Source organism: Schistocerca serialis, chromosome 2 (assembly GCF_023864345.2).
Source record: "Schistocerca serialis cubense isolate TAMUIC-IGC-003099 chromosome 2, iqSchSeri2.2, whole genome shotgun sequence".
Lineage (NCBI taxonomy): Eukaryota > Metazoa > Arthropoda > Insecta > Orthoptera > Acrididae > Schistocerca > Schistocerca serialis.
In genome coordinates this window covers 586628822-586656165 of record NC_064639.1, presented here as the reverse complement: position 1 = coordinate 586656165, position 27344 = coordinate 586628822, and the positions used below count along the sequence as shown (strand labels likewise).

At 43.9% G+C, this 27344-nt stretch overlaps 1 protein-coding gene across 1 annotated transcript in view; it reads right to left on the bottom strand.

The window, feature by feature from the left end:
• Positions 1-1445: 1445 nt before the first annotated feature.
• The window catches only part of LOC126457607 (SET domain-containing protein SmydA-8), a 266574-nt gene continuing 240675 nt past the window's right edge, over positions 1446-27344 (bottom strand). Inside the window, exons 6-7 of the mRNA XM_050094057.1 lie at positions 11003-11341; positions 1446-4243 (exon numbers count right to left, since the gene is read on the bottom strand). Coding sequence (XP_049950014.1) covers positions 3987-4243; positions 11003-11341 — 596 coding nt within the window. The 3' untranslated portion in view covers positions 1446-3986. The remainder of the gene's footprint in view (positions 4244-11002; positions 11342-27344) is intronic.

Here is a 27344-nt window from a genome sequence, read left to right as displayed (position 1 = left end):
GGAGTAAACAGATGGTATGTTATATACGTATGCATTTAATGTATGGTGCTGAAAGCGCCGTAAGGCAGTTTGCTGACGATGTTGTTGACAGTGGGAAGGTTGTAACGACAGAAGAGAGTAGCGAATTGCAGGAGGACCGGAAGTAGACCTATGATTGGTGCATTGCTTGATAGCTGACCTTGAGAGTAATGTATTGCACTTATGGAGAGATACATTACCGTTTTATTACAAACTCGTTCGAAACATTCTTGAATATTGTACATCATTCAGCGACTGTTATGACGTAGGATTAATGGAGAAATTCCAAAGAAGAGTGGCGCGTTCCGCCACACTTTCATTCAGAAAGCGCGAGAGCCTTAAGCCGTCGGCACACGGACCGTGCTGTCGAACGTTAACGTTGAGCGTGCCAAGTTCAACGTGCTGCTGAACGCTCAGAAACGATGCTACTTGTGCATACGGTACGTGGGCCCCAACAGGGTATACGCGATCGCAACGCACTCCAGCGGTAGTTAGGGGATGCTTCTAGTTCGTAATCACACTGTTTACTTAACGGGCGCGCTTAAAATTCCCACGCTAGCTCTGTTAAAACGCACATTTCCTCCATCGTCCACGAAAAGGAAAGTAAGATGTCCAATTAATAAGGACACAGACTTATAAAAGTTCCATTACAAACAGTGCATTACAAATTTGGAATGTTTCTCCGCGTAAGATAAACATTATTTCATCATTCCCACATTTTAGTAAAACGCCAAGGTCAGTCTTACTTGATCACTGTTCCTACGCAGCAGCAGAATCTTTGCAACATGTGAATTACGAGGCGTAAAAGAAAAAGGAGCAAAATATCTTTATACAAGTAGCACAAGCTGTCCTGTAGCTTAAGCCAATCCAATCCTCAAAAAAAAAAGGTGACTTTATATTTACATAACATGAAATATTATAGTTTATGCTTATATTAAACCAATAATAAAGTATCAGAACATAATAAAAACGGAAATGTTAGGAAAAAAAATTTAGAAGAGTCAATACGCGAACCACTGCCCCACCATAAAAGTCTCCATTACTCAGTGGTTCTACTCATTACGCTAAACCAACATCACAACCTAAGCATCTAATTATGTCATGATACGCCTTGCTGAAAACCTTAGATATGTTACTAATTGAAATTTAATTATAACAAATTGTACCAAGACGTTTTGGGTGGATCTTCAGTGTGTCGCTGTCTTCAAATAGCCTACTCTCATAATACCCAAGTTACAATAGTTCTTTTGCCACGAATATGATGTTTCTCATTATTTTATTGGAACGCATCACACAGTTAACAACGGGTTTTCCAGTGATTCTCAATTTGCTGGTGCTCAGAAACGGAATATACACATATAGGCTTGAAATGAACGCCAATATGGCGCCTCACAACTCTGTACTGAAGGCAGACGGCGCGCGCGTTGTGCCATCTCATTGGTCAACACTCAGACGCACGCTCAGAATATCTGACATGCCAGCTATTGCTCTGCACGTTCGGAAAGACTCCCGAACGTGCTATTCCACGCTGTGCCGTCAGAAACTCGGCACCCTCAACGTTCGGATGCACGGTCCGTGTGCCGACGGCTTTACGGAGGTGCTCACAGAACTCCGGTGGCAGACGCCACAAGAGAAGCACTGTGAGTCACGGAGCAATTTACTGTTAAAATTCCGAGAGTACACGTTCCAAGAACACTCAGGCACCATTTTACTCCCTAACATACACATCTCGTGAAACGACCACGTCGAAGAAAAACAGAAATTAGAGCTCATGCGCCGAAGGTCGACGTACCTATGCACCTTTTGTGAATGGAACAGGGTTGGTTGGTTGGTTTGGGGGAAGAGACCAAACAGCGAGGTCATCGGTCTCATCGGATTAGGGAAGGACGGAGAAGGAAGTCGGCCGTGCCCTTTCAAAAGAACCATCCCGGCATTTGCCTGGAGTGATTTAGGGAAATCACGGAAAACCTAAATCAGGATGGCCGGACGCGGGATTGAACCGTCGTCCTCCCGAATGCGAGTCCAGTGTGCTAACCACCGCGCCACCTCGCCCGGTGGGAACAGGGTATATGGGTGGTAGCAGCTGTACCCTCTGCCACACGCAGAAAGTTGGCTCGCGTAGTATAGTTGCAGATGCTGGATTGAGTTGCGTTTTTTGCTTGTCACACGTCTAGAGTCCTCACGACTTGGTTTTGCAAAATAGCCGAAATCTAGTAGGAAGCACGATTTGACGCTATTCGGAGAGCGACCAAAGGTCCTCTCTTGGGCCTCGTGGAAGACACTATTTACATGATATAGCTGTTCGGCAATACTGAGACGTATTAACTTCGAATAACGAATAGCGCGCAGTGTTGTGAAGTAGGGAAATGAGGCAGACGTAAAAACAAACGGAGAGCCAATGAAAGCCGTGAGTTTGGTGTAATGATCGCCCCGAGTGCCCTGTCTTAGTTTTTCTCACCCCTGTCGAGGCAAATACTAGGCTCGCTACCTCAGAACCACAGAACGGAGACACAGAAAGAAATGTTACAGCAAACAAAAACAGTGGTGTAAATGACTTATTCCCTATTTCAGGTTTGTTGTGTACATAGTTCCGCGTAGTCAGCGCGTACACAACTTTCCCACTAGAGCGCGCCCCGCTAAGCACAACAGCGCAGGCGCAGCGCTCGATCGTCTCCGCACTACGAGATGGCGCTGCCATAGAGACGGACCAAATTCTGCTTCCGCCGGTCCGCGTATTAATATGTATCGCAGCCAATGAGACTGCTGCTAACATAGAACCTTTTCTCCTCGCGGATCACACTCGCGCAGTGATATATGAATGCGCGAGGTATTATAATGAGTGTACAGACCTCCGATTAGTCAGTCTGCATTTGTCCGCACCAATCTGTACCAGTCTGCATTAGTTTGTACCAGTCTGTACGAGTTCTACATTTGTCTGTACCAGTCTATAGTCAAGTTTCAGTCTGCGCCTCATAAGATTACCATATTCCTGTAAATAGCCATGAGGATAAATGTATAGACACTTTTGTCAAGTATCAGAGATATATGTGAGAATAAGGTTAACGTACCAATACCAAAGGAACTTCAGATTGTCAATTGTAAATAGCATCCAGAACCAAGTTAAGTAATTTTTATGCTTGTTATTATTTGAATAAATGTGTGTGAAAATTAATGAAGTTCTGTTTAAAGTTGGTCACCGTCAATCTGGTACTCTAAGTGTGGAAGTGGCATTTCTATCGTCTGACCTAACGGCAGAAGATAAACACGCCACGATAAGACCATGAGACATATTGCTGACACTCGCCTACTTCGTTAGAGCGACAAGTCAAATAATCCGATGGTGTGTGTTCTGAAGGTCTTACAGTACGCACACCACAAGATTTAAGCTACGTTATGGAGCAAGGTAGCTCGCTAAGTGACTAATAGCCGAGCTACAGATCGCCAATAGGTTGTAGGACTTTTCGTTTTTAGCACTTCTGACGATCATTAGTTGACCCCAGAAATGGGAAGCTGCACTGTGGTTCTGGGCCACGTCAAAGTGTAAGTTCGAAAGTTGCGAAGTCAGGACGATGCCTAGTAGAGCACTCACGACTCAGTCTAATCTTCGGGTTGATGACGGCTTTTCATGACGACAAGAGTAACATTCAACCACAGAAGTAAAAGGACTCTAATTCTAGGAACACATATGCCACCATGCGAGGAACTGGTATAGGTGGGAATAGTTCCGAAGAAGAGACTGTCAGAGATAAACTGCCATCAAGGCCACTGGTAGGGAGTATTACAACACGTGTGAATGCAACTAGACTATTACGTAGACATATGGCGTTTGGTGTAAAGGAAGTGCACAGAACAATTGTAGTGTCCTCGCTAGAACCAGTAAAAATCCCATTTCTTATGGTGGTCCAGTCATTTGGCGAGCACTGTGACCAGTAGACACAGAGCCGCAGTGCTTGGGGACAGGAGCTGGGCTACTGGCGCTGCGCGTGCTGCTGGCGCATGTGGTCGAGCGAGGCGCGCAGCTGCAGCAGGCCGGCGGCGGCGGCGCGGCCCATGGCCGCCTCGTTGGTGGACGCGTCCTCCAGGGCCAGGATGGCCGCCGCCTCCGACAGGCACGCCGCCGCCTCCTCCATGCGCCGGCACATCTCCTTAGAGTCGATCTCGCCGAACTCCTCCTTGTGCCGCGCCAGGTACATCAGCGGCGCGTGCAGCTCGTACAGCACCACGCCTGCAAACACCGAGGGTGCTCAGTATCTGAGGCTCCATTGACGTCGCCAATTGCCAATCAGCCACATGAGTTTTAAGTCAGCTGGAAAGAGGCTAGATTAACAGCTTAAAATCCTGTAGATATTGAATCTCTCGCCCAGTGCAAAGCACCAAGCGACTGGAATAAAGTGCAGGTGAGTCCTGTATACAGGGTGTAAATTTTAAGTTGACAAACCAGAATAACTTGAAAAATAAGCTTCACACGAAAAAATGTGTAGAATCCAAAGTTGATTATTTTCAAGGGGGACATCTGCTGGTGCTAAAATTAGCCCACCACCCCAGCCCCTTGCGGATGGGGGGGTTGGGTTGGGTTGTTTTGGGGGAAGAGACCAAACAGCGATGTCATAGGTCGCATCGGATTAGGGAAAAATGGGGAAGGAAGTCGGCCGTGCCCTGTCAAAGGAACCATCCCGGCATTTGCTTGAAGCGATTTAGGGAAATTACGGAAAACCTAAATCAGGATGGCCGGACGCGGGATTGAACAGTCGTCCTCCAGAATGCGAGTCCAGTGTGCTAACCACTGCGCCACCTCTCTCGGTCCCTTGGGGGTGGGGCAGGAGGTAACTTTAAAATTTCAAATGAGAACCCTCATTTTTTATTGCAGAATCAGATTCTACACTTAAAACTACGTACATTTTCTCTTAAACATTTGTTTTGGTTCTTGGTTGTTGGCCCTGTAATTCAAGAAAATCCATGTTCTCATTTTTGCGTCGAAAATGGTTACGATTAAATAAAAAATACTTACTTACTTCGTAAATTTTGATTCACTAAAACTAAAACTCTGCCGCTCTCTCCATAGGGTGGAGTTTGAGAGAGAGGAATTACAGTTTTACAAATGTTGACCCAAATATTAATTTTTTCCGCAGATTCGGATAAATTTTGTTTGTTCCGTGGTCATGAGGCCACACAATTTTCATTATCAAACAAATCATCTGACTAGCTAATTAAGAGGGAGAGTTTTAGTTTTAGAGAACCAAAATTTACGAAGTAAATAAGTATTTTTTACCTATCCGTAACCATTTTCCACGCAAAAATCAGAAAATGGATTTTCTTGAAGCCGGCCGGAGTGTCAGTGCGGTTCTAGGCGCTACAGTCTGGAACCGCGAGACCGCTACGGTCGCAGGTTCGAATCCTGCCTCGGGCGTGGATGTGTGTGATGTCCTTAGGTTAGTTAGGTTTAAGTAGTTCTAGGTTCTAGGGGACTGATGACCTCAGAAGTTGAGTCCCATAGTGCTCAGAGCCATTTGAACCATTTGATTTTCTTGAATTACAGCGCCAACTACCAAGAAGCAAAACAAATGCTTAAGACAAAATGTACGTAGTTTTTTACATAGAATCTGTTTCTGCAATAAAAATTGGAGGTTCCTATTTGAAATTTTTGCAACAGCCTTGCCGCAGTGGATACGCAGGTTCCCGTGAGATCACCGAAGTTAAGTGCTGACGGGCGTGGACGGCACTTGGATGGGTGACCATCCAGGCCGCAATGTGCTGTTGCCATTTTTCGGGGTGCACTCAGCCTCTTGATGCCAATTAAGGAGCTACTCGACCGAATAGTAGCGGCTTCGGTAAAGAATACCATCATAACGACCGGACGAGCGGTGTGCTGACCCCACGCCCCTCCTATCCGCATCCTCAGCTGAGGATGGCACGGTGGTCGGATGGTCCCGGTAGGCCACTCGTGGCCTGAAGGCGGAGTGTTTTTATTTTAAATTTTAAAGTTGGCCTCCACCCCATCCCCATGGGGCTGGGGTGGTGGGCTAATTTTACCACCAGCAGATATCCCCCTCGAAAGTAATCAACTTTGGATTCTACACATTTTTTCGTGTGATGCTTATTTTTCGAGTTCTTCTGGTTTGTCAACTTAAAATTTACACCCTGTATGATAGGGTAACAGAAAGGACTCACAAAATTACAGACCAATATCCCCAACATCGGTTTGCTGCAGAATTCTAGATCATATTCTGAGTACGAATATAATAAATCTCCTTGAGCAGGAAAACTTTATGTCCACTAATTAGCACAGTTTTCGAAACCATCGCTCGTGAGAAGCTCAGCTTGGCCTTTTCTCGCATGATATACTGTGAACTACGGATGATTGAGTAACATCGGGCGTAGTCTGCAACCGTGTCTCACTCCCTTCCCAACCACTGCTTCCCTTTCATGCCCCTCAACTCTTATAACTGCCATCTGGTTTCTGTACAAATTATAAATAGCCTTTCGCTCCCTGCATTTTACCCCTGCGACCTTCAGAATTTGAAAGAGAGTATCCCAGGCGAATTAATAATCGTGAAAATTTATACTCCTTTGCATTCGACCCATCTGCTTACGTATCGACTGCCACTACTCACGCATAACGATCACGATTACGGAGACCGATAATGGAGCATTGACACGAATTGAAAGGAAGAAAAAGTAAACTGGCTATGAGTATATTATGGAACCACCCAAGACTGACTGGATTTTACGGGATATCTAAATTAGGATAGATGGACAGGGATTTACGCTTCACTGCTCTCGATTATGATTCCATTGCCTTAAACACTGTCAACACTTTCTTCGGTTCTAAGCTGTAAGGGTTTATTTATTTTCTATGTCCATTGAAACAAGCTTCGCAGAAAACTGAGATCTTCTGGTGTGAAAAGTTCATCCAGCTGGTAGAACTGCAGTAGGTGGCCACGTATTTGCGCTTAACCACATCTGCTTCATCTGAGAGGGGGCTCCACTACTGACACATGTATCTATTTATTTACAGACCCACGTAGAATGCTATATTTTTTCCTCCATTAACTTCCCGCGTGGACACAATTGATAGCACATCCGTAACCACAAATGTGAGCACATACAGTGCCTGGGATCGTGCCAATGGATTGAACAGTGACGATCAATGTAGTCAATAAACATTCTGTTTCAAAAGTGACCCTTGCACGTTATTGTCATGTCCACCGTTAATAGCTGAATATGTTACGACATCCTGTCGGCACCTGTAAGCGCACATTTTAGGCTGCTCTATTTAAAAATAGGTCTGTTAACAAGTCAAGCCTAAATTTGCTGTATTTGTGATCTGCTCATTTGTAGACGCCACTTATTGGCCTATAAGACCGAAATTAGCCAATGGGTGGTTCAAATGGCTCTGAGCACTATGGGACTTAACTACTGTCGTCATCAGTCCCCTAGAACTTAGAACTACTTAAACCTAACTAACCTAAGGACATCACACACATCCATGCCCGAGGCAGGATTCGAACCTGCGACCGTAGCAGTCGCGCGGTTCCGGACTGCGCGCCTAGAACCGCTAGACCACCGCGGCCGGCAATTAGCCAATGGTGCGAAAGGTAACAAAGAAATAAATTGTTAATCAAGCAACAGCAAGAGGGAAACCATTACAATATCCTTGAATAAATTTACTACTGAGGTACCCAGCATGATGAAAATGTATGAACTGATTGTTCTCATTCCTGCATAGCTTAAAATCTGTTGAGCAGTAATAAGACAAAAACAAAAAAATGCATTTTACTAACAAAAAAACAATGATTGCTGAACACTGGGTGACTTTTAACCCTTTGAGTACCAGTGGGTTCTGCCTCAAATCACTAATTTATTAATTTTTAGTTTGAAATACCAGAGCCTTCCGAGTGAAACCACCGATCCTATTGCAAGATAATGACCTCTAGTTATGCACTGAGGTATTTCTACGAATGTAGTTCATTTAGGCCTCACTTACAGCGATCAAAGCAGCAGTTGTCGCGGAGACTGTGCTACATGATTATAGAAGATAGTGACTTTTTTGTGATCATATAGAGGAGGCCACTGTCAGCAAAAGTAAGCATGTCTAAACTTACCGTAACGTAAATCTGAGTTTGTACTACTGCTTTTTGAAGCCACTGAGGCAGTCTTTACTTTTGATACAAATTTATTACAGTTTAGGCCCATTTTTGCTTGATATTTAGGACCATACTTTATCTTAGGCCTTATGAGTTCATTGTAGCTTCGAGATGGATCGAGTTTATGAAGAATGCGGAATTTGCTTTCACACAGAAAAAATAAGATGCTGAAAACTGTATCTTCCGTTGGTCCCAAAGTGAAACCATCTCCTTAAAATATTTGATTTTTTACTTTTTGCCAGTTTCTTCTTTTATCGTTGCTTACTATGATAAGAAAGATTAGTTTTGTGAAAAATTTTTAAAGTAATACACTGACAGAAGAAAATCGCAGCACCAAGAAAGAGTTGTGGGACATCGAAAGTTGGTAACCGTGTTTATACATCTGAAATGTGCTATCTATTCAAATCTCGCACTAGTCACATAAGAGTGGCGCTAGTAGAGCCTCTATGAGGAAGCAAATCAGATTTGCCTTAAATAGACGCTATAACGGTCGTGAGCGTTAGCTGCCTTTGAGATTGCACGCTGTGAGCTGATATTGGTCAGTGGTGCCTTTACGACGACAAAGACACAATTATCAACACCGCCCCTGAGTTTGAACGACGTTGTGTAATGGGGCTATGAGAAGCTGGGTATTCCTTCTGCGATACTGCAGACACATTTGGCACGAATGTAGCCATTGTACACCATTGATGGCAGCGGGGGTATCGAGAGCGTACGGTCGCAAGAAGTCCGGACTCCGGACGGCCACGTGGCTCTACCGAGAGGGAAAACCATGGTGTTCGGTGTATGGCGCTGGTGCATCGTAGTACATCTGCGGCGACATTCTGATCAGCAGTTGGTGGTACAGTGACACAACGAACTGTTACAAATCGGTTACTTCAAGGACAGCTCCGAGCCAGATACCCTGTACTGCACATTACACTGACCCCAAACCGCCGCCATTTGCGACACAGGTGGTGTCGAGCGAGAGCTCAGTGGAGGACAGGGTGGAGGTCTGTTGTGTTTTCTGATGAAAGCTGGTTCTGCCTCCATGGCAGTGATGGCTGCATGTTGGTTAGAAGGAGACAGGTTGGGAGCTTACAACCAACCTGTCTTCACGCTGCACACACTGGATCTACATCTCGGGTTATTTTCGGGGATGTGATATCATATAACAGCAGGAGCACTCTCGTGGTTACCGCAAGCACTCTGACTACAAATTTGTACGAAGTCTGGTGATTCGACCTGTTGTGCTGCCATTCATGAACAGCATTCTACGTATCGTTCTCCAACAGGATAACGTTCGCCCACATACCGCTGTTGTAACCCAGCTTGCTCTACAGGTAGTGGACATGTTTGCTTGGTCTACTCGCTCACCAGATCTGTCTCCAGTGAAGCACATATGGGACATCATCGGGCGACAAGTCCAGCGTCAAACACAGACTGCATTAACCGTTCTTATATTGACCGACCAAGTGATACAGGCATGGAATTCCACCCCACAAGCTGATATTCGCCACATGGACAACACAACGCCATTTGCGTGCTTGCATTCAACATTCTGCAGTTACACAGGTTATTTCACATTTGCAATGGCTTATCTCGCAATACATTAATCTGTGATCTTGCAATGCCACTAGACAAACGTATTACCAAAATTTCATTGTTGTTGGTGTTGTTGTGGTCTTCAGTCCGGAGACTGCTTTGATGCAGCTCTCCATGCTACTGTATCCTGTGCAAGCTTCCTCATCTAAAAATGGTTCAAATGGCTCTGAGCACTATGGGACTTAACATCTTAGGTCATCAGTCCCCTAGAACTTAGAACTACTTAAACCTAACTAACTTAAGGACATCACACACATCCATGCCCGAGGCAGGATTCGAACCTGCGACCGTAGCAGTCCCGCGGTTCCGGTCTGCAGCGCTTAGAACCGCACGGCCACCACGACCGGCTTTCCTCATCTCCCAGTACCTACTGCAGCCTACATCCTTCTGAATCTGCTTAGTGTATTCATCTCTTGGTCTCCCTCTACGATTTTTACCATCCACGCTGCCCTCCAATACTAAATTGGTGATCCCTCGATGTCTCAGAACATGTCCTACCAACCGGTCCCTTCTTCTAGTCAAGTTGTGCCACTAGCTCCTCTTCTCCCCAATCCTATTCAATACCTCTTCATTAGTTATGTGATCTACCCATCTAATCTTCAGCATTCTTCTGTAGCACCACATTTCGAAAGCTTCTATTCTCTTCTTGTCTAAACTATTTATCGTCCACGTTTCACTTCCATACATGGCTACACTCCATACAAATACTTTCAGAAACGACTTCCTGACACTTAAATCTACACCCGATGTTAACAAATTCCTCTTCGTCAGAAACGCTTTCCTTGCTATTGCCAGTCTACATTTTATATCCTCTCTACTTCGACCATCATCAGTTATTTTGCTCCCCAAATAGCAAAACTCCTTTACTTCTTTAAGCGTCTCATTTTCTGATCTAATTCCCGCAACATCGCCCGATTTAATTCGACTAAATTCCATTATCCTCGTTTTGCTTTTGTTGATGTTCATCTTATACCCTCCTTTCAAGACACTGTCCATTCCGTTCAACTGCTCTTCCAAGTCCTTTGCTGTCTCTGATAGAATTACAATGTCATCGACGAATCTCAAAGTCTTTATTTCTTCTCCATGGATTTTGATACCTACTCAAAATTTCATTACCTACAAAATTTCATTACCCAACATTAATTATTTTTTGGTGTTGCGATTTTTTTTCCGTCAGAGGTTTTTTTCATATTGTTGGAACTCAGAGGGTTAAGTAAGCTAATCAGTGCATCAGGGAAGTGTCCGTTTGCGCCTACCTCTGAGGCGCGAGAGGCCCGGCTCGACGACGTCAGCGACGGCGAGCAGGTCGCGGCAGAGGTCGACCTTGCGCTCGAGCAGCACGTCGGGCAGGTCGTCGAGCAGGTAGTCGTCGACGCGGCCGTACAGCTGGCACAGCGAGTGGCGCATCTGCGACATGTAGGCGTGGCGCGGGTGCAGCACGCTGCGGTACTTGCGGAACAGCGTCTCGCGCGCCTCCACGCTGTCGCCCGCCTCCACCATCTGCAGCTCGTTCGAGATCAGCTGCAGCACGCGCCGCACCGCCTCGCCGCGCGTGCAGAACTCGCAGCGCGTGCACCGCCACTGCGCGCTCGGCTCTGTTGGCACACACCGAAGCACACACGCCACCCGTCACCAGTGCACTGTCCATCATACCGTCTGAAAATCTTACATTAAGGGGGGTAGGACGTCAAACGGGCCGACTTGGAGCAGGAGAGGCACCACGGGACATTTTATTTTCTACTGTCTATACTTTTACAAATAAATTCATAAAACTTTGTCAGCATGACCAGGAAGGATTCAGGATTCACACTCATATCAATGGAAGTACAAAAACATAACAAAATAATTTTTTTTAGATATGAAATTTCATCATTTTTTCACTTGTTGCTATAGGTACATTTTTCTTCACAAGTAAGAGAGACTCTTTGATGAATTTTGCACAGCATACAAACCATACTTACAGGTGTATGAACTCTAGAATTTTCCAAATCTATTAAAAACTGTGGTAAAAATTGAGATAATTAACTACAAAATTTGATTTTTTTCTAAACATAAGAATCTACTAAATTGTGAACCACCCAAAGATAAAATGAGTTTTGAAAACCACCGAAATACTAATACCGAGTCAAAACCTCCAGACGCTGAAGAAATAAAACACATAATACACAGTCTAAAAAACAATAAAGCCCCAGGTGAAGACTCCATAGTACCAGAAATCCTAAAAATAATGGATACCAACCTCCCACAAGTTTTGGAACATATGTTTAAGAAGATCTGGGACGAAGAAAGAATTCCTGAAGACTGGCAGTGTGCCCTGATACACCCACTACACAAAAAGGGGGATAAGATGAATGTTAATAATTATAGAGGGATCTCGCTACTACCAGTAGGATACAAAATTTTGTCAAGGAAATTACTTCAAATCGTGGAGCCAGTTCTGGATAAAAAAATAGGTGAATATCAAGCAGGTTTTAGACAAGGTAGATCCTGTGTTGAACAAATATTTAACCTGAAAACACTAATTCGTTACAGAATCTCAAGAGGCCAGAGATTTGCAATAGTATTTGTAGATTTCAAAAAAGCATACGACTCGGTAGATAGAGAAACATTACTGAAAGTATTGGAAGAATTTGGGGTCGATACGAAAACAATTCAAATTATCAAACAGACGCTAACAAACAGTAAGGCCAAAGTTAAATTTATGGGTGAAATTTCAAGGAAGTTCGAAATTAAAACAGGTGTTAGACAAGGTGATGGTTTATCCCCAATCCTCTTCAACTGCGTACTGGAAAAGATATTGAGAATATGGAAAGAAGAACTCAAAGGCACCAAGAATGACATCAGAATTGGAACAAAAAAAGAAAAAATAGAAGTGGACTGTTTAGCTTTTGCAGACGATCTGGCAATAGTTACAGAAAACGAAGAAATAGCTCAGAACTACCTGGAGAAACTACAAGAAGTTTCGGCCAGAGCTGGACTGCAGATTTCATTTGAAAAAACCGTGTATATGTCTAATCATAGAAATAACAAGAAAAATCTTATTACTAAATACGGCAATATTAAGAGAGTAGAAAAATTTAAGTATTTAGGTGAAATAATTCAAGTGAATGGTTTAGACAAGAGTGCAAACCAGGCGAGAGCAAGGAAAATGGAATTTGCTTTTCAAAAAACCAAAGACATATATAACAAAAAAAACATTTCGATTCAAGCTAAATTAAGACATTATAAAACTGTCATTAGACCAGAATGCCTATATGCATCGGAGTGCCTAACTCTTAACAAAAAGGGGGAAATAGAAAACATGGAAAAGAAAGAAAGGAAAATTTTGAGAAAAATATTAGGACCGAGAAAGATTGGAGAAGAGTACAAGCTAAAGAGTAATAAGGAAATATACAAAACTATTGAGAAAGTGAGTGAGGCAATGCGTAAACGCAGACTAACGTTTTATGGTCACCTGTCGAGGATGGATGGAAACAGACTAACAAGAAAAGTGTTTGAACATAGTAACAGGAACGAAAAAACCAACAATAAATGGATACAGATGGTGAAAAAGGATTTGGCCTATTTTAATGTCACCCGTGAGTCAATCAGGGACAGGGAAAAGTTTAGACAAATAGTGAACGAAATTAAGTGTTTTCCAGAAGAAACGAAACTAAAGAATAATAACAGGAAATGGTCGGAAGAGCGGAGGAGGAACCACTCGAAAATGATGAGGAAATATTGGGAAGAGAGAAAAAAAGATCAAAAAGCCGGGCAAGTGAATTGTTGAACGTGGTCCAAAGATGGCCGAAATCGAAAGAAGAAGAAGAAGAAAGTTTAAAACGTAACAGCTCATTCATTTTTTTTTATAAATTAAATAGATTCTAGAGTTTCATACACCTGTAAGTATGGTTTGTATGCTGTGCAAAATTCATCAAAGAGTCTCTCTTACTTGTGAAGAAAAATGTACCTATAGGAACAAATGCAGCCAATAGTAAGCGGAAAGAATGATGAAATTTCACAAGTAAAAAAAATTATTTTGTTATGTTTTTGAACTTCCACTGCTATGAGTGTGAATCCTGAATCCTTCCTGGTCATGCTGACAAAGTTTTATGAATTTATTTGTAAAAGTATAGACAGTGGAAATTAAAATGTCCTGTGGTGCCTCTCCTGCTCCAAGTCGGCCCGTTTGACATCCTACCCCCTTAGCAAAAAATATTTCGGTACAACTAACAAAAGCAGTCTTCACACTGGAAGTGTTTCTCGTCGCGAATCACGCCAGACGTGACGTCCATCGTGGTATCTGCACGCTCTGAAACGACCTGTCACATCTCACGGAACACAGCACAATCATCGTGATTTGCGACCACAGCGCTATCCAGCAGCAATTCCCGGCTACATCTGGCGAGCAGATCACACATTTTCTTTACGAAAATGGACGCGCGTAAAATAGTTGCGCTAACTCTATTCGCAACTCTCGAAGAAGGCCGTAGAAAATCGCAAAGAAGATTCTGGACTCGTCGCTGGCTGGATGGCGAATTCCTGGGAGACAAACACAACGTAATGCTGTACAACTATCTGAGATACATCAAGTAAAAGTTATTCGTTATCTCAACCGAATCTCCGTCTCATTTTCGGTTTGACATTGTAGCTAAAGGCATAGTGTCTCATGACAGTTTACGCAAGCATAATATCGATGTGTATCGACTGCCGTCACTCTGTAGTAACGTTTTTGATCGCGGCGATTTCGAGATACGAATCTGTTTCGTAGTTTCATTAGAATGGAAAAGGAGACTTTTTCGAAGCTCCTGACCATTTTGGAAAACGATATTTACCTCCAAGATAAAAAACATAAGGCAGTCCATAAAACCAAGCCATACAGGATGGTCGGAAATTGCCGTTACAGACTTCTAGGACTTGTAGAGGGGAGTAAGCACATCGTATTTTGAACAGGAACCCGTGTCCGGAAACGTCATCCAACGAGACTACAGAGCGTCAAAGTTACAGGCGCAGGCGTCTGTAAATGTACGTATACACGGGGTGATTCCGTGATGATGTTACAGACTTTCTAGGATGATGGAGAACGATACATGTATTAATTTGAAGTAAGGATCCCTCTAACGGAAACGAACGAGTCGAAAGTTATAAACGAAAACCGTTCTGATAGTTCTGACAGTTGAATACATGTACGAGTTCTTGTGTTGCGAAGAGTGTAGGGTTCTTAACTTTCAGTGGTGGTAGTGTGCACAAAAGCGAGAAAAAATGTCCAATAAATGTAGGCTCTAAAGTGCGTACCTTAACAGCTACGAACACTTGCTCAGTAGAGGAGATGTGTTTCACATTAGCGAAGATGAACGAACGGTCATAGCTCCTCAGGTATGCAATTTAGAGCCCACGTTTATTGGACATTTTTTCTCGTTTTGCCCACACTACCACCACTGAAAGTTACTAAGCCTACACTCTTCGGAACACAAGAACCGGTACATGTATTCAACTGTCAGAGGTATCAGAACGGTTTTAGTTTATAACTTTCGACTCGTTCGTTTCCAGTAGAGGGATCCTTACTTCAAATTAATACATTTATCTTTCTCCATCATCCTAGAAAGTCTGTAACATCATCACGGAATCACCCCGTGTATACGTAGAGTTACAGACGCCCGCGCCTGTAACTTTGACGCTCTGTAGTCTCGTTGGCTGCCCCGCAAGGGTAGCCGAGAGCGCTAACGCGCTGCTTCCTGGACTCGGGTAGGCGCGCCGGCCCCGGGTCGAATCCGCCCGGCGGATTAACGACGACGGTCGATGTGCCGGCCAGCCTGGATGCGGTTTTTAGGCGGTTTTCCACATACCGCTGGGTGAATACTGGTCTGGTCCCCATGTTCCGTCTCAGTTACACGGCTCGCAGACATTTGAACACATTTACACTATTCCATGGATTACACTAGATGCAGACAGTTGGGGTACACTAATTCCGTCCCAGGGGGTATGGGATGGCGGCAGGAAGGGCATCTGGCCACCCCTTAACCATTAACATGCCAAATCCGATTAACGATGGCTGACCCTGCGTAACTGTGGGACAAGGCTCAAGCAATAGATAGATAGACAGTCTCGTTGGATGACGCTACCGGACATGGGTTCCTATTCAAAATACGATGTACTCACTCTCCTCTACAAGTCCTAGAAGTCTGTAACGGGAATTTCCGACCACCCTGTAGTTATATACCGGCTGAATTACCTACAACTTGCACCGCAAATATTGCGGAAATTTAAAGTGCTGTTGATGCGCAGTTTTCACAGATTGCATTGCTATTCAGGGGCTCATACTGTTAGCCCATCAACAGGTATTTTTTGTGCAAACATACACCTTTTTAAATGGAACAATTCCTACTGTTATTAACAAACTAAAGGTAGGGTAATGGTAATGTACATGTGCGTCAGTGAAAAAGACCAATAAAAAGGTGTTAGCATGTGGACGTAATGTGCTGTTCCAGTCTCTTCTGTACCTAAGGTCCATCACCGTTCCCTTTGGATCCCTACGTAATTCGGTGCTCTCCGATACACACGATCGAACAGCGGAGGAGTGGTACTCAAGCGTCAACTTTAGGTTACAATATCTCCGGATGTAATTAACATTTTACAATGCAACAAACGGCACTGATTACGTATTTGTTTATATGTTCAGATGTGCTAACAAAACTAACGGGGTTCATTTAAAAAAACGTAGGTTTGAGTTAAAAAATATACTTCCGTGCATTTTTTTATGGTTTGTATTAACCAATTACACTAGCCCCTCTCCTCACGTTCGGTCTGTGGAATCGATTCGTCAGTATTTGATGTGGTTTACGAAATATATCCAGCGGTAATGTTAGGTGACTCACCCTGTATACGATACCTGTGTCTAGAGTTGCGCTCTACGAAAACCACGGTTCGGTAATTTTGGTGCAGTGCGCAAAAGACGTAGTAAATGGTTCGATTACCGGTAGTATTGATATGACTGGTAGGGATAGAAACGTAAAAGAATGTGTAAGAGAGAAACTGGGAACCGTCGACTTTATTTTTTTTGTCTGTTTGGTTGGTTGTTTTTCACATATTTAGAACGGCACAGCATTTACTGTTAGTCCATTGTGTATGATATATCCTTAAAGAATATAAATTGCATTTCATAAGTAATAAAAATTATTTGATCGCGTAACTTGTGCGCTTTTATGTAACCAAAGCAATTATTTTTGATGCAAATACAGTCTACAAGCAAAAGCATAAAAAATATAAAATTGTTGATGATATATTTGTACTCAATGCAGTGTTCTTAATCGCGATCAAATGCAAGAGTTACCTGTTATTATTGATAAATTCGGAAGTTGTTTACAAGTAACAGAAGTATTTTTTATATAAATCCAACGAAGTACTGAAGCGATGTTTGATATATTTTCGTTTTGCGATTTTTTAAATTTTATTTTACCTTTTTGTTGAGGAAACTGCGTTTTCTAGCGTTATGTTATAGGTGTATATTGTTTTCTTTATTTTTACTACGACCCTCTGTTTCAGATTATAAATCAACAATTTTCGAATTGAACCTGAATTAAACATTGAAAACTTCAGTTTTGCTCTAGATTCTGTTTACTCTCAAGTAACAGATAGGAGGATAACAATGGAGAACAAAAACGTTCTGTAGGTTACCCGGTCCTTTATATATCCTCACCCACTTTCTAGATGGTTAACCATTCCCGGGTTTTAGGCAAATCAAGTAAGGCAATAATTGAATACGTAACTAGGTGATCGTTATGGGCTAACGCCTTATAGGTATGCAACATTCTAATGTACATGTTACGCAGGTACGACCTTAACAGACCAAAGCCACTAGGAAAACTACCGTAGTCTTCGCTTACTTATGGTACTCTACGGGAGACTACAGTAGTTTTACAGCTGTACCTATGTTGTATTCCACCGATCATCATGGATGAATTGATTGAGACTCTGAGCAGAGTTGACTGGGACGTGTCTTGTGTTCATGCTCTTCGCCACTACTGAAACGCTGCACCCTCCACCTCACATTATTAATGTCTACTATGTCGTCCCCGTACGCCTTCAGCAAACGTCGATGGATTTTAGCTGACGTACTTCGCTTAACAATGAGGAATTCGATGACACATAACTATTTCATACGCAACTCGGTGTCAGACATCATTTTGGAATGCTCTCTGCTGATGCTATATCTGTCGCAGCACAACAAAACCATCAATAGTGGTAATAGAAGCAGTTCTGTTCGTTCGCTAATCACTTTTAAAAGGATGTTAGACATGTCATAGGGTTATAGTTTGAGAACAAAAAACATAGTTCATATATACAGGCATTTAAATACTTACAGACCTAGTCTGACAAGAATGTAAAACCGCGGATAACGTAAATCAGGATGGCCGAATGGAGACTGGAGACTATTCTGAGAATGAAATTTTCACTCTGCAGCGGAGTGTGCGTTGATATGAAACTGCCGGACAGATTAAAACTGTGTGCGGACCGAGACTCGAACTCGGGAACGTTGCCTTTCGCGGGCAAAGTGCTCTACCGACTGAGCTACCCAAGCCCGACCCATAATCCCCCCTCACAGCTTAATATCTGCCAGTACCTCGTCTCCTGCCTTCCAGACTTCACAGATGCTCTCCTACGAACCCTGCAACAATGGCGCTCCTGGAAGAAAGGATATTGTGGAGACAAGGCTTAGCCACAGACTGGGTGGTGTTTCTAGAGTAAATTTTTCTCTCTGCAGCGGAGTGTGCACTGATATGAAACTTTCTGGAAGATTAAAACTGTGCGCTGGACCGGGGCTAGAACCCGTGACCTTTACTTTTCGGGGGCAAGTGCTCTACCAACATTTTTTGTTTTGTTTTTGTTAATCACAGCTTACGGTGTACGTTCGTGATTCGAAGAGCATCGGACGACTCTACATCTCCCTGAGCACCAGACTACCCTGATTTAAATCCAATCGAGAATCTGTGGGACCTACTCGATCAGGCTGTTACTGCCATAGATCCTCAGCCGAGAAACTACGAGTTGTGCAGCTGACCACGGCACTGGAGTCGGCATTGCTCCGCATCTTTGCCGGTACCTTCCAGAACCTCACTGACTCTCTTCCTGCACGTCTTGCAGCGATCCGCGAAGCAAAATGTCATTATTCAAGCTTTTGACAGTTGGTCACATTAATGTGAGTGGGCAAGTGAGTGGGTCGAATAGGATGATAATTTTTCAGCGGTAAATGCACCCATTCGGCTTGAACTTAGGGCCGGCCGCGGTGGTCGTGCTGTTCTAGGCGCTCCAGTCCGGAACCAAGCGACTGCTACGGTCGCAAGTTCGAATCCTGCCTCGGGCATGGATGTGTGTGATGTCCTTACGTTAGTTAGGTTTAAGTAGTTCTAAGTTCTAGGGGACTGATGACCTCAGATGTTAAGTCCCATAGTGCACAGAGCCATTTGAACCATTTTTTGAACTTGGGAAAAGACTGCTACCAAATTTCCAGAAAGAGCATGTTCATAATTTTCCCTCATCTGATTATACAGGCTGATTGTAATTAAAGTTAAACTTTCAAACGCTGTAGAAATAACACCACTGATCAGAATGACGTCAGACTGCAACGGAATATTATCGGGAAGGGGAAAAACGTATGACAGAAGAAGAAAAGTAGTGTGAAAATTGATCAATAGATGGTGCTGTATGTGTCAGAATACGTAAATGAAAACACCTGTCATACGCGCGACCATTTGAAGTTGGTGTAAACACGCCGGGTACATAGCTTTTCCTCCTTTCGCGTCTGCTACGTTCGCCATGATTGTCTCGATGCAGGATGGCGCACTGCTTCTAAGGCTGTATTACAAGAATGATGACTGTGCACACGTCGCTCTGCAGCAGTTCCGGACGCTGAAGGCTTTGAAAAAAGGCGTTGGTCCGATGACTGCCGTGGGTCTGGAGAAAATGATTAGGAGATTCGAAAAGACGGATTCTTTTGGTGTGCAATCTGGTAGAGGGAGGAAACGAATTGATTCGACGTCAGTGGAAGCATTGGCCACAGCATTGCAGGAGGAGACAAGTGGTGGTGTGCAAACGTGTAGTGTACGGAGAATTGTCCGAACTTTGAACATATCCGTGAGCACGGTGCGCAAAATCCTACGAAACATCCTTCTTTGTATCCCTTGAAAATTACCCATGTGAACGAGTTGCTTCCTGTTGATCTGCCAGCAAGAGAGAACTTTGCTTTAGAATTTCTTGTTCGCATGGGAGAGGACAATGATTGGCCTTAGACGATTTTGTGGTCAGACGAAGCCCACTTCCATCTGATAGGATATGTCAATACACAGAATTGTCGAATGTGAGCAACGGAAAATCCCCACGCAAATCAACCAGTACCACTTCACCCTGAAAAGGTCACTGTGTGGTGCGAGGTTTACGGCGTCATTTATCATAGGGCCATATTTTTATGAAGAGACTGGTGCTTCCGGCCCTGTTAGCTGTACCGTCACTGGTAAGCGCTATGAGTGTCTTTTGCGCAACGACGTCATTAAAGCTCTCCAACAGCGTGGGTGTGTGGACGGGATCATTTTTATGCAAGATGGCGCACCTCCGCACATTGCAAATCCAGTTAAGCAGCTGCTGAAGCGCCATTTTGGAATTGCTAGAATTATCAGCCGCCATTTCCCTAGAGCCTGGCTCTTCCGATAACCTGATCTTAGTCCGTGTGACTTCTGGCTGTGGGGCTATCTGAAAGATGTTGTATTCAGTGTTCCGACTGCAAAATTAGCTACATTGACGGCACGCATTGCGAAACACATTCTGAACGTGACTCCGAGAACACTTCGATCAGTTGTTTTTCGATTTCAACTTGCTGCAGAAAACGGTGAACAGCACAGAGAACATGTTTGGCGCCAGTCACACGGATTAATAATCGGATTTGATTTTGATTGATGTTTTATTCTGTTTTTGGCCTGAGGACAATTAAAAACCGAAGTGATTGACGCTTTTTATGCGGTTTTTGGCCTCAGAACAATTAAAAATCGATTTTTCCCATCCGATGTGGTATGACCTTGCCGTGGTGGATGGGTTTACGCAACCAACAGTATCACACCTGTACACCCATGCACACTGAGTAGTACAGTTTAACGTCCAACCTACTCCTTAGGCATTGTTGTATGATTGACCAGCTGCGACATAGTCGCGTATATGAACAGTGATCCAATACTGTCGATTGTTTTTATTCCAGTCTTTGATCACAATATCAATTCTTTCGACGATGACCGGTTTCACTCAGCAATGACCATCCTCAGATCTTTTCTACACGATGTCCTAAAGCGATAAGGCCATAATGGCATCGTCAAAACATATAAATATATTCAGCACAGCATCGTCACATAGATCTAAAATACGGTGCAGAATAGTCCACATCGTCCACACAGTCATTTTTGCAACTCAAAAAAAAAAAAAAAAAAAAAAAAAAAAATGACTGTGTGGATGGTGTGGCCTATTCTGCACCGTATTTTAGATCTATGTGACGGTGCCGTGCTGCGTATATTTATAAGTTTTGACGATGCCATTACGGCCTTATCCCTGCAAAATTCTATGAGTGAATTACGCTTCCTACTTGACCATCTATATACTCGCAGAATCGAGGCGCAAAGTAGTACAGTACTATTATTATTCCATGAGCGCATAATTACTCTTTGTAATATTCTCTCTGGTGTGTTGAGGGAACTTCTGGGATCTTCTCCGTGCCGAATAGCCGCATTGAATAATTGTAATTTTGCTATCGAGATTACTGGAAGAAAGAGATTGAAAATATATTGTATGCCACTCAAGAAAATATATACTGAGTGTGTAAGGAATTTCATTGTACGTGTATTCTCTAACTGGAAATTTGCACGGAGGTGTCGTTTCGTTGGTAATCAGAAGGGAACTTGCGATGAATTGGAAACGAACCTGCAATTATTAGATCCAAGTGTTCCATTATTTCATCGGATAGTTAAACTCTATCAAAGCAAACTTTCCGCTTGATCTGAGGTTTCCCGACTGACTACGCAACGCAAGAAAACCAAGACATTTTATTTACACAGGATTGCAGATCGCTTCGAGTCATCGAGAACTGCGGACAAGCAGAGTCGTCGTCCGATTCTGATTAAACAAGTAAAGCTTAATTATAACTTTCTTGAGCGACTGTGATGACTGTGGTATGGCTGCTTGTGAATGAGATCATTAATAAAATACTAATAACTAACTTTCCTCCTCACCAGCAACCAGTATAAACACAATATTAATTAAAATTATAAATAACTATTATATTATTGTATGCCTGAACGACGTACTGTTGGAAAGAGCAAACTCTCGACTTTTCCATGGCACCCGCTACGTAGTAGCAATGTGCGCCCACTTTAGCTCTAGTAAAAATGGTGTCGCGACAACTGTAAGCGTTTTGTGTCCAGCGTAACTTTCGTGCTAGGTACGGTGTGTATCCTCTTACAATAGAGAGCATTAGACGATGCATGAACAATTCTGAGAAACAGATTGTTTGTGTAAAGGCAGATCGCCTGGTCGTACACTCTAAGACAAAAAAGAAAAAAGAAAAAACCACCAAGGAATTATCCGACTGGGACGGAAATCGGTAAATGTGTCCTACATGTACAGACGATCAAATCATTTCCAATTTTGTAATCATTTTCTCCAGGCCCTTGGCAGACGTCGGACAAATGCATTTCTTCATAACTTCGAGTGACCGGAACTTCAGCTGGGCAGTGACGCACAGTCACCGTTCCAGTGAAAGATCTTTACCAGCAGCACGATCCTTCATGGAGACAGCCATATTGGGGCATCTCGGACGCAAACTGAGGAATAGCCGTCTATCTCGCGACAGTTGGTGTGCATATTCTGGCGCTTACAGCGCCATCTTCTGAAAAAAGTTTCATTTCTTTTGTGTTCCATGATGTTTCTCAATGCGTCAATAATATTCTGGTCAAATTTGACGTTATTATGAGCGACGGTTTTATTTCTACAGCGTTTTGAATCTGGAACTTTAATTACTGGCACCCTGTAGTAATGACATAAAGTATTAAATAAATCGCAAATTATCTGAAAAAGTGATAAAAGTTATTCGATAATACTCGTAGTTAGCTGTTAACAACCAGTACTGAAATACGAGCAGCATGTCTTAAGAAAGACGCCGTGCTGCAGTGGTTAGGGTGTTGGCGTATTGTGGAAGCGCCGTGCTGGTTAAGGGCAAAATCAGTCACAGTTTTAGAAGAAGGAGAAGTATCCACATTCTAACCACAAAACAGTAGGGAATGTATCTTCTATCGGGTAGCACGGGTTCTCCATCCAAAGTGAGACCAGCTCCTGTATGGAAATACATTCCAACATTCCAAGTAACAGCCACACCACTGTACTTTACTTTACACGTACAGGGATTGTGACCCGGAAAGATGCATGTCTTGTTCTCGAAGAACTCATAAATAATACACGAAGGCGGTACGAAGTAATGTGGATGTAAATTGCGACAGTGATTACGGAAAATCGCCTCCGCGTGGACCGCCGTGGCTGTAGAATATTGTCTGAAGCTCGAGCAAGGCGGCTGCGTGGGAGGGAGTAAGATTTTTACGAGAGACAAGGGAGGGGTCAGGCTGGCCCGGCGGCTCCCCACGGTATCGACGCGGCGCGCGTGGCCGCTGGAACGACGCCAATCCGGGCGAGGGCGGAGTACCACGTGGCGGCGGCGACTGTACGCCTCCAGTCCTGCCGAGTCTGCGACTCTGTACCAACGGCACGTACACCAGGTCGCATCGGCACCACACGGACTCACTCAGTAAATTCTGTACTTTCTGACAAAAAAGTGAAGTATCTGGAAGGGGGAAGGTGGAAACGTGATGAAACTTCACGGGTTCAGAAAGTGTGTGATGTTATTTCAGTGATTACAATAACGAGTCAAATTTTCAAAGAACTTGGCAGTACGAACCCACTTATTAGTGTGACATTTCGCCCCCTCTGGTCTGGGTGTGTCGACTCATTCGGTTGGCTAGAGTGCAGTACAGTCCTCGTATCCTCTCCCGAGGCTAGGTAGCCCGCAGCTGTTGTAACTGGTTCTTGATATCCTTGATACTGGCTTTGAGACATAGTTGATGTCTGAGTTGGCCCACACGTGTTCTATGGGAGACGGACCTGTGGATCTTGCTGGCCACGGGGGTACCTGAACATGCACAGGTAGTTCATAGAGAAAAGTGGCGAGTGCGGACGAGGATTGTTCTGCTGAAAAATGACACCACGATACTGTCGCGTGAGAGCAAACACATGAGGACACAGGACGGCTGTGACGTGCCGTTGTGACATCGGAGTTCCCTCAATCACTTTCAACCGTGAACTGAAGTTATGCACGATAGCTCCCTACATCATGACGTTTGGAGCAACACTGCTATGCCTCTCCAATACATTGAAAGATTGGTCGCCGACTAATGGTACGCGATGACACAGAATGTTACAGGGAGTCCGTTACTTATTTTGTGATGGCAGACGCCGATGTGAAGGGCTCCCTTCTGTTGATCAGAGTGGTCGACCGGAAACTTGACGACGAGTACGCCTGTCTTCCCGTTCCCATGTAGTCCAACACCGGGCCACTATCACATGCGAATGTTCCGACGTTGTGCACCCTTTATTACACTTGCAAAGGCACATAATGTTGATAAATGCGGCGTCGAAAACCATCTAGCACACTTATTTTGTTACAGTAGATGAATAGCCTGAATGAACCTGTGCAACGACAAAACTGCAACATGCGATATTATTTGCTATCTGCACAGTCCATGTAAAGTTTTTACCACGTGTCCGCCCCGGTAGCTGATTGGTCAGCGCGACAGAATGTCAATCCTAAGAGCCCGGATTCGATTCCCGGCTGGGTTGGAGATTTTCACCGCTCAGGGACTGGGTGTTGTGTTGTCCTAATCATTGTCATTTCATCCCCATCGACGCATAAGTCGCCGAAGTGGCGTCAAATCGAAAGACTTGCACTCGGCGAACGGTCTACCCAATGGGAGGCCCTACTCACACGACATTTTACATTTTTTTTTAACCACGTACACTGATAAGCCAAAATATTATGACCACTGCACACTAATAGAGCAACTGCCGGCTGGAGACATTGAGGGCAAATACTGCGGTAAGGAAAATACATAAACGGAGCAAAGACAAAAGGGAAATCATTCTCACCACGAGCCGCGCCGCAAATGCGGAAATCCGCTGGCATAAGCGACTTTGACAAAGGGCAGAGTGTTATGGCCTGGCGCCTGGAAGCGATAGTACAATGCTCATGCAGGCCCAAGTGTTTCAGAGCACACCGTTCAGCGCGTGTTGTTCAAAATGAAATTCAGACGACTAAATCAGTGTCGAAATACTGACGTTTCCAAGGAAAATCTTTGTTCTCTGCTGTGCATTGTCAGGTTTTATAGTTTAATTAGCTGAGAAACCCGCTGTTGCTCAGGTATCTAACTATTCCAGTCTCCTATTAGACCATCTCCTCCTCCATCCTCTCTCTGCCTTCTTTCCTCCTCTCTATTCATTTCTTCTTGCCCCCCTTTCTCTGTGAACCTCTACCTCCTCCTCCCATGTCTCTCTACTCATCCCCTCTCCTTTCATCTTGCCTCTCCTCCCTCCTCTCTCTATCCATTCCTCCTGTCCTTGTCCATCAGTTCCACCCTACCCTCTCTCTGTACTTCTCCACCACCCCCTCTCTCTGTCCACCTCCACTCTCCATCACCTCCTCCCCCTCTAACGCCATCTCCTCCTCCAACTCTTTCTGTCAGTCTCCTCTTCCTTCTCTCTGTACTTCTCTCCTCCCCCTCTCCCTGTTCATCTCTTTCCCTTTTCTCTCTACGCCCATCTCTTCGTCACCCCCTCCCCTCTCTTTGACCACTTCCCTCTTCCTGATCTCTGTCCAACTTTTGCCTGTCTCGTCCTTTCCTCTCATGGTCTGTTCATCTCCTCGTCCTCCCTTCTCTCTCTCCACATTATCACACTCACTCCAATAGGAAGCTGGTGGTTCTTAGCCCTACAGTATTTCTTCCCAGACTGTAACTAATATGTATACAAAATTTGATCAAAATCGTTCCGAGAGCATAAGATGAGCTTTTTACCCGTGGCTTTGCTCGCTTACGCATATGTCAAATGTATTTCACACATATTTAACGTTTTTCACTCGTATTTGCATACACATTTCACTTGTATGTCTAGAGAATTTCGCCCTGCAGTTTCATTTTCACGCAGCTTAATGTTCATGATGTCGTATCTCCTAAAATATATGGTGTACCATCAATTAATTTTGCAGGTACGTCCAGTGGTATATGTGCCTACTCTCTGCGGAATGTATTGTAAATGGAGCTGGTAGCAAGGAAGTAATAAAACGTCCTGCATGTAGCGGCAGTTTCTCATGCATCTCAGTGTTTATGGTGTCATATCTCGTAAATTATGTGTCATGCAATGATATATTTATGTAGGTACATTTAGCGGCAAATGTGGATACTGTCTGCGAAAAGTGTTGCGAACAGAGTTAGAAGAAACGAAGTAATAAATTTGAATGTGTTGCATGATTTGGTAGATTTTCACTCAATCTTTACGTATGACTCGTATCTCCTGAACTGAGTATCATACGACAATGAAACTTCCTGGCAGATTAAAACTGTGTGCCGGACCGAGACACGAACTCGGGACCTTTGCCTTTCGCGGGCAAGTGCTCTACCAACTGAGCTACCCAAGCACGACTCACGCCCCGTCCTCACAGCTTTACTTCCGCCACTACCTCGTCTCCTACCTTCCAAACTTTACAGAAGCTCTCCTGCGAACCTTGCAGAACTAGCACTCCAGAAAGAAAGGATATTGCGGAGACATGGTTTAGCCACAGCCTGGGGGATGTTTCTAGAATGAAATTTTCACTCTACAGCGGAGTGTGCGCTGATATGAAACTTCCTGGCAGATTAAAACTGTGTGCCGGACCGGCACACAGTTTTAATCTGCCAGGAAGTTTCATATCTGCGCACACTCCTCTGTAGAGTGAAAATTTCATTCTAGATACGATAATGTAATTTTTCTGGTGTATTCGGTGGTATATTCTGTCGCGAATGCAGTTAATAGTAAGAAGTAATAAATTAAAACGTCATGCTTCATGTGACAGTTTTGTTGCAAGAACAGCGTAAATGTAGTAAGCGACAAACTTGTTTCCTTTCATCATAGTCTGAAGGTCGTCAGCGAACAAAAGTTTCGTACAAGTTTAAAATTATGTACAAAGTTTGTTGCAAGTCTCTAAGTGCTCTCATTCTCAAATAGTAGATAAATAAGGTATGGATATTACTCTCGCGTCGTGGGCTACACTGCTTTCCCCCCCTCCCCACCCGTTTGACAGGTGGGTGGTTTTTACCTCACAGTCATGATTTGCGTACCAAGTTTGGTTGAAATCGGTGCAGCGATTTAGGAGGAGATGTGATACATACATACAAACATACATCCATTTTTATAATTTATGTTGTTGTTGTGGTCTTCAATCCTGAGACTGGTTTGATGCAGCTCTCCATGCTACTCTATCCTGTGCAAGCTTCCTCATCTCCCAGTAACTAC